At 27.3% G+C, this 13,150-nt stretch overlaps 2 protein-coding genes across 2 annotated transcripts in view; one reads left to right on the top strand and one right to left on the bottom strand.

Annotated features, from left to right (window-relative positions):
- Positions 1-9,799: 9,799 nt before the first annotated feature.
- mRpS24 (mitochondrial ribosomal protein S24) lies at positions 9,800-12,189 on the bottom strand. Its single transcript, XM_014428485.3, has 3 exons — positions 12,030-12,189; positions 11,733-11,919; positions 9,800-10,215 (listed from the first exon to the last, which is right to left on the bottom strand). The coding sequence occupies exons 1-3, from the start codon at positions 12,063-12,065 to the stop codon at positions 9,926-9,928; spliced, it is 513 nt and encodes a 170-aa protein (XP_014283971.1). The 5' UTR covers positions 12,066-12,189; the 3' UTR covers positions 9,800-9,925.
- A 15-nt stretch (positions 12,190-12,204) lies between these two features.
- Polr3I (RNA polymerase III subunit I) overlaps positions 12,205-13,150 on the top strand; it is a 5,205-nt gene continuing 4,259 nt past the window's right edge. The window contains exons 1-2 of the mRNA XM_014428486.3: positions 12,205-12,341; positions 12,975-13,011. Coding sequence (XP_014283972.1) covers positions 12,334-12,341; positions 12,975-13,011 — 45 coding nt within the window. The 5' untranslated portion in view covers positions 12,205-12,333. The remainder of the gene's footprint in view (positions 12,342-12,974; positions 13,012-13,150) is intronic.

Here is a 13,150-nt window from a genome sequence, read left to right as displayed (position 1 = left end):
TATATATTGGTCTAGCAGACAATGGGAGTCAATTAAAAAAGATATACGTGTTTATTTTGTGCGAGGTGTAGTATGATCAATATGCAATTTAAAAGTTACAATCTGACAATAAAAACTAATAATTGTAATTGTTTTTTGTATTATTTGACCTTCTTATTCAGTAATTTAATTTTAATAAAATTTTATCATTTATTTAAAATAAATACTTGTATAGTACAATATTTTAATAGAAATTCCATTGAGTTAACTTAAGCTTCAATAATTTAATGAATTGAAAATAATAAAAAAAATATAATATAACGGTTGTGTATTATAAAAAATTGTCAAAATAAATATTATAATAGTTATAAGACATAAATTATAATAAAAACAAAAGATCGACATGTTAATGTTAAAAAAGAAAAATGAAACACCCCATACAAAAAAAAGCTACATTTTTCTAAATTTCGTCAAGTTAAATCTTGTAGCTTGAGATACAATATAACAATAATAATAAGAATTAATAATGTTCATTTATTTGTAAAATCACCTTTTGGTATATACATATTATAAATAGAATGTTCCCTAAAATATATACAATATAGCCCTATATGTATTATATGGACATCCTATTTACAATATACACCAAAAGAGATTTTACAAGTTAATAAATATTCTTCATTTTTATTGATATTGTTATCCATAATATTAGGTTAATATGTTAGTAAAAAATCGATAGTTAACCTTAGGTTCACGACCTCTCACCTATGGTAATGCGTTAGCTATGTATGTAGTAGTGTAGGTTAGGTCAACAAAGTACAATTAGAAACATTACACAATCTGCCATTACATATGAAAAATGAGCTAATAATTTATGACATGCTGACATTTATGGGACATAAGCTAGTCATAGTAAAGAAAATAATAACTGTAATAAAGTTATTATTATTGGTCATTTTTTTTTTAATGGGATTCATTCTTATCATAAAATATAAATAAAAAAGAATAAGGAAAGATATTTTAAGAACCATTAAGACTGTTTTTATAAATATAAAATTATATAACAACGAAAACATATCATAGTTTTATTATATTTATATTTTATTATATATACACGTAATTTCACATTTTTCTAATGTTTCAACAAATTCTTTTGGCCATTTTTATACGATTTCATCTTCATCTCAGCAAAAAAATTAAAATTCATTTTCAAACATACAAATCCTGGAAGTATTTGTGAGAACTTATATTAAATAATTCTTATTCCCAACTGTTTGTTTACTGAGGTAATTTTTCTCGGTCATCACTTTTTATGGGGACACAAAATAAGGTAATTTAAAACTTTATTTTAATTTTGTTAAAGTAATAATCGTAGCCCAATTATGAATGGAAAACTTCTTATTTTATTTTATTTTAACAGTAATGTTTTCGTAAAATAGTTATTTATATATTGTAGATAATATATTCAATAATTATATAATATATATATTTTATATTGTACATAGAATATATAATCTATGAGAAAATTTACCAAATACTGAATTTTTAATAAACTCTCACAAATATTTCTAGTTGTAAGTTCAAAAAGTTAGCTTTTAATAAGCTGACTTGGATGAAAATGAAAAAGTTTGAAAATGGCCAACAGCATAGGCTTAAACATTGAAATATATATAGATATCAAATAAAAGTGTGGTATGTTTTTTTATATTAAGTAATTTTGTATTAAAAAATGTGGTACATACGATTTTTTTTTTCCCACATTTAGATACACTAACAGTAGGTAGAAGATCACGAGGAAAACAAATTATTTCTCAAGAGATTATGATTCAAAGTACACATATGGTTTGTCTTTAATTAATGGGTTGTACTTGCAAGGAGAATGTTCGTTATCGCTAATTATCATTCCTTTTTTTTTTTTTTTTTTTTGGACGTTGAGAAACTATCAACATAAATCCAACAGTTTCGTCCAATGGATCCTAGGAACTAAGTCTTTGAAACTACTTTATTACATATTTCATGTTGACAAAGTGATTTCGACCTGGTAACAATGTATTTGTTTTCCTAAAAATAGTAGGTTAGAGGAAAAGTATAAACGTTATCAAGTAAATTAAAAGATGCAAATAAACTAGTTAACTAATAGATTTTTCAATATCAACAATGGTGGTTTGGATTCAGCTCACAAAAAAAAACATGATGTTAAATAAAACAAGACATTTTTAAAGTTAAACTTCTTTAGCGACGTTGTACAACTCGGGAAAAAAAAATTATACTGGAGTAAAGTGATTTCGTGATGCAAGGTGAAACGGAAGTAGTAGGGGACAACGCTGGTCAATTTGAATAAGAGAGTGGGAGATTACAATAGCTCAGAGTCTATCCAATTGAGAGAGTTCCTTTAAGCTTCTAATCCCCTATTACAATATATAAAAAAAATGTCAACTAGAATTGACTTAGGAAATGTTTTATTCTTTATGTATCTATTCTAATTATTATTAAGAACTAATTAATCTCTAAATTGGATTAATTAACAAGTTTTAAACATTTGTATTAAAATATCTTGAAAATAAAATCGAAGTGGTATACTGTGAGTGAGGTAAATGTTCAGTATTTCAATCTCATGATTGTATCTTGTTAGATAAATTACTTTTAAGAATGATAATTAAGAAGAATAAAGTCACCATTAGAAAGTACTACAATTGACGCAGTATTTGCAATATATATTGAAAACATTCAATCAAATGTTTTCATTTCTTATATTTATCACATGCTAATCATATCAACATTTATAAATAATACAATACGAATGATAATATAAACTATAATTTCACGAATGAATATTATATTATTAAATAAAAGAATATTTAATTATAATTAAATAAGAAAATAAAAATGGTATTGTATTTTTGTAAAATAAATATCATTATTAATACAATTTTAATGCATTATTTCAAATCCAACGGCCAGCCAGTCTTGAGACTACAACAATTTTTTTTCAGTTTAAAGAGTTCGAGTCACAAATTGTGGTTCTGTGTGAACCACTACACATCTCTACTTTAACCAATATCGATGTTCTTGGACTCGTGGAAAAGACGAGAGATTCTTCGTGGGATCATTTTAGATGATTTTTGTAAAGAAAAAATACTAAAAAAAGGATAAAAACATTAATTTTTTTGAGGGTAGCTTTGACTGTAAATGGTGTAGAAACACCTATATACTTTTTTTTACAATCTATGGCTTACTTTCTTACACGAAGCCCTGCAAAGCGGGACGAAACGTTATTTATCTAGTATTATTTATTTTTTTTGGCCGCAACTATCTTTCTTCATAAAATATTTTTTTCAGTACTTTGAGCCCAAATTGTTTCAAAACACTCGCGGAATCTGGCAGAGTAATGGAGAAATAGGAAGACGAAAAAACTGAGAGATCACACAAGAAAATATTTTTAAATAGTTTTTAGGAAGGTTCTGAGCAGTAAGATATTGTGTCTAAAGTGATCAGGTTGAACCCGGCCTGTTTCACAAAAAATATTCAATATTAATCAAGGAGACGAAATAAAAAAATAATATGAATATTTTTTATCCCCACTGAGCAAAGTAAAAACAACGAAAGTTTATCTATAACTCAAAGAAAATTATACAAGTTTTCACATTAATATTGAAAATAATCTTCATACAAGACTAAAAAGACAGGAAACTGCTCGTCAATTCCGACTATTACAACACTTACTAGACAAACAGTTTAAACTTCCAACTAATTACTAAAGATTCATTTATATGACTTTAATAAGGTCTATCTGGGCTTATGAAGTTGAGCTTTGGGGCTAAACCATCGAATTTATCTCGCATCCAATCCTAACAGTCCAAAATCCTTAATGGTCCTAACATTATCACAAATCAAGTCATTCATCAGGACCTCAATGATCCATATGTTGCCGATTTGGCCAGAACCAGATACCAATCCTTTTACGATAAACTTCCAAATAACCCAAACCCACTTGTTTCTCACCTGGCTTCTCCTTCATTACCTGATAATCATCCTAGCTGTTTATAAATAAGATGACCTCCACATCTTCTCTAGAAATAATAGAGTTCTATCAATGAGTAGATTATCCACATGTCTGTATAATGTCATTGTATAACTAACACCAAATTTACTTGTTACATATTTTTTAATACAGTTGTAAATATCAATAACATTTTTTCAAAAAATATATTGAAAGAAATCTTACCACGCCTTATTTGAAAGTTTTTGAAAATCTAAAGTTTTGTATATGCTCACATAAAAAGGTATCTGTAAAACCTTTTACAGAAAAAAAAAAAATGATTTGCCACAGTATTTACAATTGTTTTAAGAGCTTGAATACCTTCCCAAGGGAAGTAATTACTTTTTATGGTGATGGCTGCAATGACAGCAATACTACAATGAGCAATGCTGTCTCGCAAGTTTCAATGCAGAAAAACATTACAATCCTGCAAAAAAAATTTGAAAGGTGTGCAAAAGTAGAGTGTGGTGCTATTCATACATAAACTTTTAACAAAATTCCAAAATGAACTCTCGATCGGTCCACGACAGTCTTAGTGGAGTACCCCGAAAAAATCAGCGATCTTACTAGTATAAATTCTCTGAAGCACATACCTCAAAGAGAATGTGCTACTATAACCCTCCAAAATTATACCAAAGATCAGTGATGATTTAAAAAAAAAAATTGGATGATTTATAATCATTCCCAAAGACGGTTGAGCATTTTATTTGGCTATAAGAATTCTTAGTGTATACCTAATTACGCTAAGATTTTGCGAATTCCTTTTAAATTGTATATAATGATGCATATATGTTTTCTTATACTTATCTATTGTGTTATTGTAATATATCGTATTAAAATGATTTCAACATTTTTTTATCTCGTGTATTAATTTTTCCAGTCACCCTTTTTAAATTTCATATATTAAAATGCAATAATCTTTTTAATTTTTATTAAAACTCCATATACTTTTATTTTTAAAGAAAACCAACCGTCATTATCTTTGTAACAAAATCGATCAGCTTGAAAATAGAAAAAATATGACACTGAGCTCTAAAAACTTACAAATGACTGATGAATGGCAACATTCAGATCGAAAAGCTTCTAACCATAGAACATTAATGTATTCTTGGAAATATTAAAATGTGCTTAAAATATTTATGTGAACGAACTCGAGTGAAAAAATTTAAAGGTAATTTTCGTTAATAAGAGTTTTTTTTATGCTCTCTGAAAAGTTTTCTAAAATATAGGCAGGCGGTATTGAAATTGAGGTCGCTATGTATTATGTTACAATCAATTAAGGTCCATATTCACAGTTACAAGTGCCCTTGGAGTTGAAGACTTGTGATCAGCTGTCCCAACCATCATAATCACGCAACTATGACATTTACAGTACTATCAGTACCAGTACTATCGGTAACAGTACTATCATACCAGGTTATGTATGTTAGTGATAATGAACTATAACACCCTATAATCTCCTAACACTTATATACAAATATGACTTAAATCATGGTTGTACTTTGTCTATGTTAACAGTTGATTCTTGTATTCAATCATTAGTTGTTATCATTCACCATGTTGAACTATCAATGAGGTAAGGTCCACTGCCATAGTATAAACTGTCAAACCATCTGCTGTTGTGATAGCATTACCTTGACAAGAAACCACCACTCAAGAATGTCCTGGACCTTTACTGTATAAATCTTTACATAAAAATAATCAACTGTCATATATTCATTGTTTTCTTCAAAATCAAAATTAGCTTATATTAATAAGTTATTATTCTGTCAAATAATAAAATTAATTTTTTAGAACAGCACCTGTAGCTCATCTTATTTGAACCTCAAAGGTCTAATTGTTGTTAATGTCTAATTTGGAATTCGATCACTGCAAAGATCAACTATTGCTACTAATTAATCTTTAAAATCCAGTAAATAGTAGTAGTAATAAAATTTAGTAATATTTCAAATCAAAGAGGAACAAAAAGTAGCTTGTTCCTAAAAAGGGATTTAATTATGTCATAGCACAATATTATATTATAACATATATATAATATAAATAGGAGCATAGTAAGTAAAGAAAGAAAATATGATTATTCTTAGACAAAGATTCATGAAGAGGAATATACATTCAAAGAATTTCTCATATTGATTAATAATAATGACAAATAATTTAATAAACAGACGACTGAATAAAAATAATTCAATAAACAGAGATTGAAATCTAAAGTGAAAGACTTATGATCCCGAAACAATATTGGATAGCAAACAAATAAATAAACAATTTAACCAAGTATGTCCAAATTGCTTTAATGATAATAAAAATTGTTTAATACCTTCCTAGAATATTGAAAAAAAAAATGTTTAAATACATATCATTAACATCCCATGAGAAGAATTGGCTCATAGCTAAAACAAATGTAACTGTGAAAGAATGAAGCTGCAGATAAAATGGAGAGTTAAATCAATATTAAAGGAAGAGTTGGGTAAAGTCACATTGGTATTCAGGAAAGGGTTCCCACCCTCAGTTGCCCTGTACCCACGGCAAACCTAAAGAATTTGAATCAGTTACTCTTTCCATCCTACTGTTTTAAAAAGGAAATATCCTTTAAACGTTACCAGAAAAAAAAATTTTTTCTAGTTAAAATACATATTTTCATTGTAGGAGATATATTAAATTATAGATAAATATATGTATCCTTTATAATGTAACAGAATTATTTAAAATAATTATTATTGAAAACAAAATACAAATAAAGTTATTGAGAAAAAAAAAGGGTATCGAGACACCAAAATATTTAATTTTATTGAGTGCAGGATGTTTTTGTGCTAATAGTATTTGCAAGTTTTATTCTTTAATGTTTTACTCATTAAAATTATCAACATAATCCAAATATGCAGCTTCATCACAAAAGTCTCGAAATCAGAAACAACCAAGTTATAAATTATGTAAAAGAATATTTTTTTAATCAAGATGACTTAATTATAACTTATATACACATCGTTAAGAATTACTTCCTACAAATCAAGCAAGCTAAATACTATGTGGATGGGGCATATATTGGATTTGTAAAGGAGTCTGTGGGTACAAATACTTCCAATTCAATTTACCTAAAATTAAACAATAACAAGAGACAAGATATACTCCAAATTTATATTTATAAGTTTTATGTAATAATAACTATTAAAGAATAAAAAATGATCTTTAATGCTGCCCAGAAAACAAAAATATTTGATAGCCTATAGCCCATAAAGAAACATACTGAAAAAATTAAAACCATCAGAAAAGCATACATTTAAAAATAACATCTGCAAAGAAATACATGTTTCAAACAATTCTTAAAAGTTGAAACAATGATCAAATAATATTTTGTTTTAAATGTTCAGAGAACCTCTTAAATTATAATTTCACTTGATATTTTACTTCTCAGATTTTCTTGTTAAGAAAGAAGAAACTGTTATAAATAAGAAAGAATTATTATAAACTTTTACATTATTGACCAACAAATAGTATGGTACTAAATAAAAAAGTAAAATAATTATAAAATATTTTAAGTATAATTCCTAATCTAGATTGATTTCAATCCTACAACAAATGCACCTCAAATTGAAGTTACTGAGAGTTATCTTAAGAATAATACATGATATTCATCAAAAAGAATAGCAGAGGTGTGTTAAAGATCACTCAACTTAAGAAAATCTAAATGGTTATAATCACAAATACAAATGGCACTCCTTCCAACTTACCTCTTATAAATATCTCAGTATAATATTTTAATAGGCTAGTTAATTGTTTCTGCATAGGGGAGGAAGGCTCCATCCAACATACCATTAACATATCACTGCTGTTCTCAAGTTGCGAATGTTTAGGATGGACTGAGTGTCATGTGCAAGACCTATCTTCAGCCATTATTATTATTTGACAATGGATTTCATGGCTGTTATTTCTGAAATTGAATTGAGTTCTGAGATAGATGAATTTTTCTGTTGATGCACCTCCACCTGCCCTATCACTACATTCCACTTCAAAGTGGTTCTAAAATTTCTAAAGTTAGCTTTATTTGTTCATCAGGAAGCTTATTATGTATTGGTCTCTGTACGCATTTATTTTGTGTTTAAATTGTTTCCAGTTGTTTATCTTAATTTGGTAGAATTTCCTCATATCATTTTCTGACCAGATACTGAACTAATTGCCATCTATTTTCCTTCTGCTTTTGGAATTTCTTCTCAATTCTTTTTTTTTTTTAACTATAAATATTTTGGATATGAAAATAGAATATGATACAGTATGGTGAAAATAAATAATAAAAAAACAACAACATTAAATTGTAGAAAAAAGAAATGGCATTATACATTTCTAGAAAAAAAGATTGATCTGAATTAAAATACAAATTTCCTTTCATCCTTTCCTCTCACTATTTTTATTCTTCTTCAACTTCTCATTAAAGAAGTTATTATAAGACAAACATAATTCAATAATTGTATACTAATTCCATTCAATAATCTACTTCTTAATAGGAGACACATCCAAACTGGAATGTTATAGACGTTTTAAGGAAAATTTATTGCAATCATAGTTGTTTCATCATTAATATTAAATAAATACATAAAATCTAGATTTCAATGAGACATCAAACACATGTTTATTTCTTCAACTAAGTTCAAGTTACAATATTCATGAATCAGTCAAGAAATAAAACAAGCTTTCTAGAGAACAACTTAATTAGAATATTTTACATTTTACTTTCACTTCCCTTTAAATGAAATTGTAAGAAGGGGAAGGATTTCTATCTGAAAAAAATTTCACTGATGTTATTGATTCTACTGGTTCAAAGGAAAAGTATTTTTACATAATGTAAATTGCAGAGCAAAAATGGAGATGGGTTGGTATCAAATAAAATGACAATTTTTGGAGTGGCATTAATAGAATGTGATTGGACATAATAATGATGAAATTGGCTTGATTTGTTGAGTATTAGATTGATGTGATATGTACTAAGGGCAGGTTATCCTACAAACCTATAGACGCTAGACTGATCTAAAAATTTATCATATTAGCTAAATCAAACCTCATGTGCTGGATTAGAATCAACCTGCTACAGCCTTGTGCTTGTTAGAGTAATCAAAAAATAATGTTGAACTAACAGTGAAGATATTTTCCTCCCAATCTTAACATGGGTATTTATTATAACCTTAAACCTAAAAGTGTTATAGTATTCATAAATCTGTAATGTCTGTTAAGAGTACAACAGACAATTAGTTTAATGAGTAAAATAGTATGCAAGTAGTAATGAAAACTCTTTTTAACGCCCCTTCATAAAAGCCCAGTGCCTATGAATGTGAGGAAGTCATCAAGATAAGAAATATCTGGGAACCCAAAGAAATCATGTACATTTTGTGTAGGGACTTTATTATTGCAACCAGGTGGTTTTATACTGAGATAAAAAGGCTGATTCAAAAGTAATTTTCTTTCTCTGTACGAAACAAATTACATCCTGCTCTTGATACTTTGCTATGGTCTACCAAATAAATTTAATTTTTCATATTAAATAGGGCTTTAATCGGCAAGGCTATAGTTAGTACTCACACAAATTAATTGCAACAGTTCCTAATATCCACTAAAGTTATCTATTTCAAGCCAGTTTGCTGCTAAAGAACAACACACATAGGTTTTACTGCTTTTCAACAAAAAATCTGTGGCCCAACTTCAGTTTTTTTGCATGTGATATCAAAGAGGTATTACACTATTGTGATTATTAGAACAAGCATAAGACATGTTAATTTTTTTTTTTATAAATAACAATTTTTTAAACACAGACATTTATTTTGCAAATTTCTCTTCTACAACAATTTTCTTTCTAATAGATATAAGTAATATGTACAGTGAATATAAAACTTTGATTAAGTAGAAACTAAATAGTACTGATTATATGTACTTAAATGTTACATCACTTTTATTAGGTACTGTTTGTAATTCTAATTTAATAGGACATTGTAACCAATAACTAAGAAGTTCTTCGGTATAACCAATCAGAAAATATAACTTTCTCGGAGGAATCACTTGATGGACTATACCTGCTATTCTAATAAGATTATGTTGCCTTTTAATTATTATTTCAGAAAGGAAAAGTCTATGCCAAGTACCTGTCATAAATTTCCTAATGAAAGCATCTTCCTGTAGTGTTTCAGCTGGTCTGAGACCACCCAATAAATTAGCTGAAAGAAATATATAATTAGATCATTAAAGTGGAAAAAAAAAACTTGAAAGAAAAAGAATAAAATAAAAATAAGTTTGCAGAAATAATATGCAATTAACTACTAGTTAGTTAGAAGGGTGGTGAAGGATAGGGTCAAGGAAAAATAAATTGAGAATACTTATTTTTACTGTGTTCAGACATCTTGAATGAATAGTTCAGACTGAAAATATAAACTTAATTTTATGATTCTCCACTAAACCACCCATTAATTAGTAGAGTAGTGCTTTTCATTGCAACCATTAATACCAGAATATAACATTCAGTTTCTAAAGAAGTACAAAGTTCTTTTAAAATTATGACATCCTTATAACTTAAATTTAAGCAATTGGAATCAGGTTATCTTTTAATAGCTTTTAAATTAGAAAATAAGCAAAAAAATGTTAACATCTCATTCAAGTAGTAGAAAAGAAGTGATACCATTCGGGAAAGCACATATGAACCAACAAAATAAAAAATGAACTTCAAAAATAATAATATTATCGGTTCTTACTGGATGAGTTTCATTAATATAATTAGATATAGTGAATGAAAGTGCTCTTCCTTACTTAAATTTTTTAATGATTCAGTTCGGTGAATTTGCTTGTAGATACCTGATAATGGGGCGATAGCCCTGAAACGTTGTTTATGAATTATTAAATAAAGAACTTTAAATACATCTAACTACATTTACTACATCTAATTATATAAAAATAATAATTAATTCTTAAATATACAGAGTAATAAAGTATGACTGTAAGGAAATAAAAATAACATAACATTGCTGCAATTCATAAATAAAAAATAATCAAATGAAAATTGGAAACAATATAAACAAAGAATTGTTGATATTATAATCACTTGCTCATTAAAAACTAAGGCAAAATGTCTGAGCGCAAACATAACAGGATCAAATTCCGACTCTTATTTCCAATTATTATGAACTGGAAATGAATTATACTTTTAAAAAAATACATTAAAGGAGACCTGTTTATTAAGTAATTTTTAAACATTGTTTACCAGTTTGTACCAGGAACTGGTTAATATGAAAAAATATTGAATTTTTTCATCAAACAAAGCAGTTGAAAAATCAAACAGAATGGTAAATAAAGTAATTTAAACTGAGCACACATAATGTAAAAACTTTATGCATGAACAAAAGACTAAAACAAGTCTTATTTGTATAAAACCATTTTTGTAAAGGAGAACTTGACAAAAATAGTCAAGTTAGTTTCCAGGGAACTGAACCGACCACAAGTACAAGGACTGCCTATTTTGTAATAACTTAGATATATCAATGCAAATAAAATGTATACTAAGAATATAAACCATTCAAAAATTATTTCTTTACTAACCATATAAATTATTAATTACGTTATATGTAACAATTAATATACACATTTGAAAAAGCAACAACCTATAAATGCTTATACGGGCACAGTTTGGTTCATTATAATGTAGATAGCAGAAACTTTGTACAAAAACTTAATAATTAGATACCTGTGTTCCATGAATTCCATGATTTAAAATGTGCTATCCTGTGAGGTGCGTAGGCCATTTCATAAGTTAGAGGTTTGTCTCCTCTGAGAGATTTTTTGTAACGACCTGCTTGTTTTTTAAAATTAATATCAGTAAGGTGTAAAAACCTTACATTAAAAGGCACATCTAGGGGAGTATCTCTAGGGATCTGGAAACAATTTTTTATTTTAAATACAGTTGATCTTTATAATATCTTTATTGATTGATATTATTATATCTTTGCTGATCACTATTGTCCAAACAATTCTCATTACCTACCTTATTTAAAAGAAGTGTAGTCCTGGGTAAAGACATTTTACAATTTATGATAAAAAATACACAAAATAATTATAAACCCCAAGTCCTACTACATGCTACTTTTTATAAAAATAACATAACCTTACATAAAACCGGTGTAGCCTCCCTCTAAGGAAGAGGTTATTATTGACAACTGTTTCAATTTGCTTGATTTAAGGAAGGTAGGTTAAGTTGTTTGTTTTACTCTACGCTTGGGGATTAATTTCTGTGCCAGTCAGATTATGAATTAATATATCCCTAAAATTGCTATCAAGAATATATCATAATGGAAATGTAAGTATGGTCTTATTAGTTCTGAAGTTGTCTTTTATGTTTCTGAAATATTTTCTCTTATATGTTTGAACACTGTGTTCTATTATGTTTGTTTATACTTGCTGAAAGAAATTTTTAGATAATTATCCATTTAAATTTTCTTTTCGGTCTCAACACAAATAAGTAAATCTCTCACAGGCTTACTGTTTTTAAACTTTAAGTAATATGAGTTCAATAAGCATTATTATTTTAATTTTGTCAAATTTAATGAGTGAAATTGTGTTGTTGCTTCTGTTTAATATTTATTGGGTAATAGTGTAACAAATAATGTCCAGTGACTGGAATTAAATAATTCATTTTTACAAAATGCTAACAGTTATTTTGGACCTGACATCCACGGAAGTGGATCTGTTAAAATTGTGTTAATTCCTTTTGAGTGAGCAGAAGTCAACAGCTATGATGAAATTACAGTAATTAATAATTATATATTAATTGCTATATGTAATAATTATCGTATATTGAATTTTTAATTTTTAATTTACTACCACTGGAGCTTGTTTTTTTTCATCGCTATCCAATAAATATTAAATTGAAATAATAACACAATGTTTTACACTTTTATACTTGTAAATTTAATGTTTTATCTGTTTTCAGCAAATCGGAAAAGGTAGCTTCATTAAGTAATCGAGAGGTATGATACTAAATCAAATATAAATGTTTTGTTTTTAATGACCTATATTTTAGAATAGTCAATTAATACTCTTTTTTCTTGATTTAAATATATTCATGTTTTATATGTATATACATACATATATATATGTTTAACACGA

The sequence above is a fragment of the Halyomorpha halys genome, unplaced genomic scaffold (genome assembly GCF_000696795.3).
Source record: "Halyomorpha halys isolate HHAL.00 unplaced genomic scaffold, Hhal_1.1 Scaffold723.1, whole genome shotgun sequence".
Taxonomy (NCBI): domain Eukaryota; kingdom Metazoa; phylum Arthropoda; class Insecta; order Hemiptera; family Pentatomidae; genus Halyomorpha; species Halyomorpha halys.
The sequence above is the reverse complement of the archived record's forward strand: the minus strand, read 5'-3'. Positions and strand labels throughout refer to the sequence as shown.

What these genes read in the sequence shown, in the direction of transcription:
- mRpS24 (XM_014428485.3), bottom strand. Translation starts at nt 12,065, where the DNA reads ATGTCTTTACCCAGGACTACACTTCTTTTAAATAAG. An exon ending in CTACACTTCTTTTAAATAAG is followed by an intron (nt 11,920 to 12,029) that starts GTAGGTAATGAG and finishes AATTGTTTCCAG; the next exon opens with ATCCCTAGAGATACTCCCCT. An exon ending in ATGGAATTCATGGAACACAG is followed by an intron (nt 10,216 to 11,732) that starts GTATCTAATTAT and finishes TATTTCTTTCAG; the next exon opens with CTAATTTATTGGGTGGTCTC.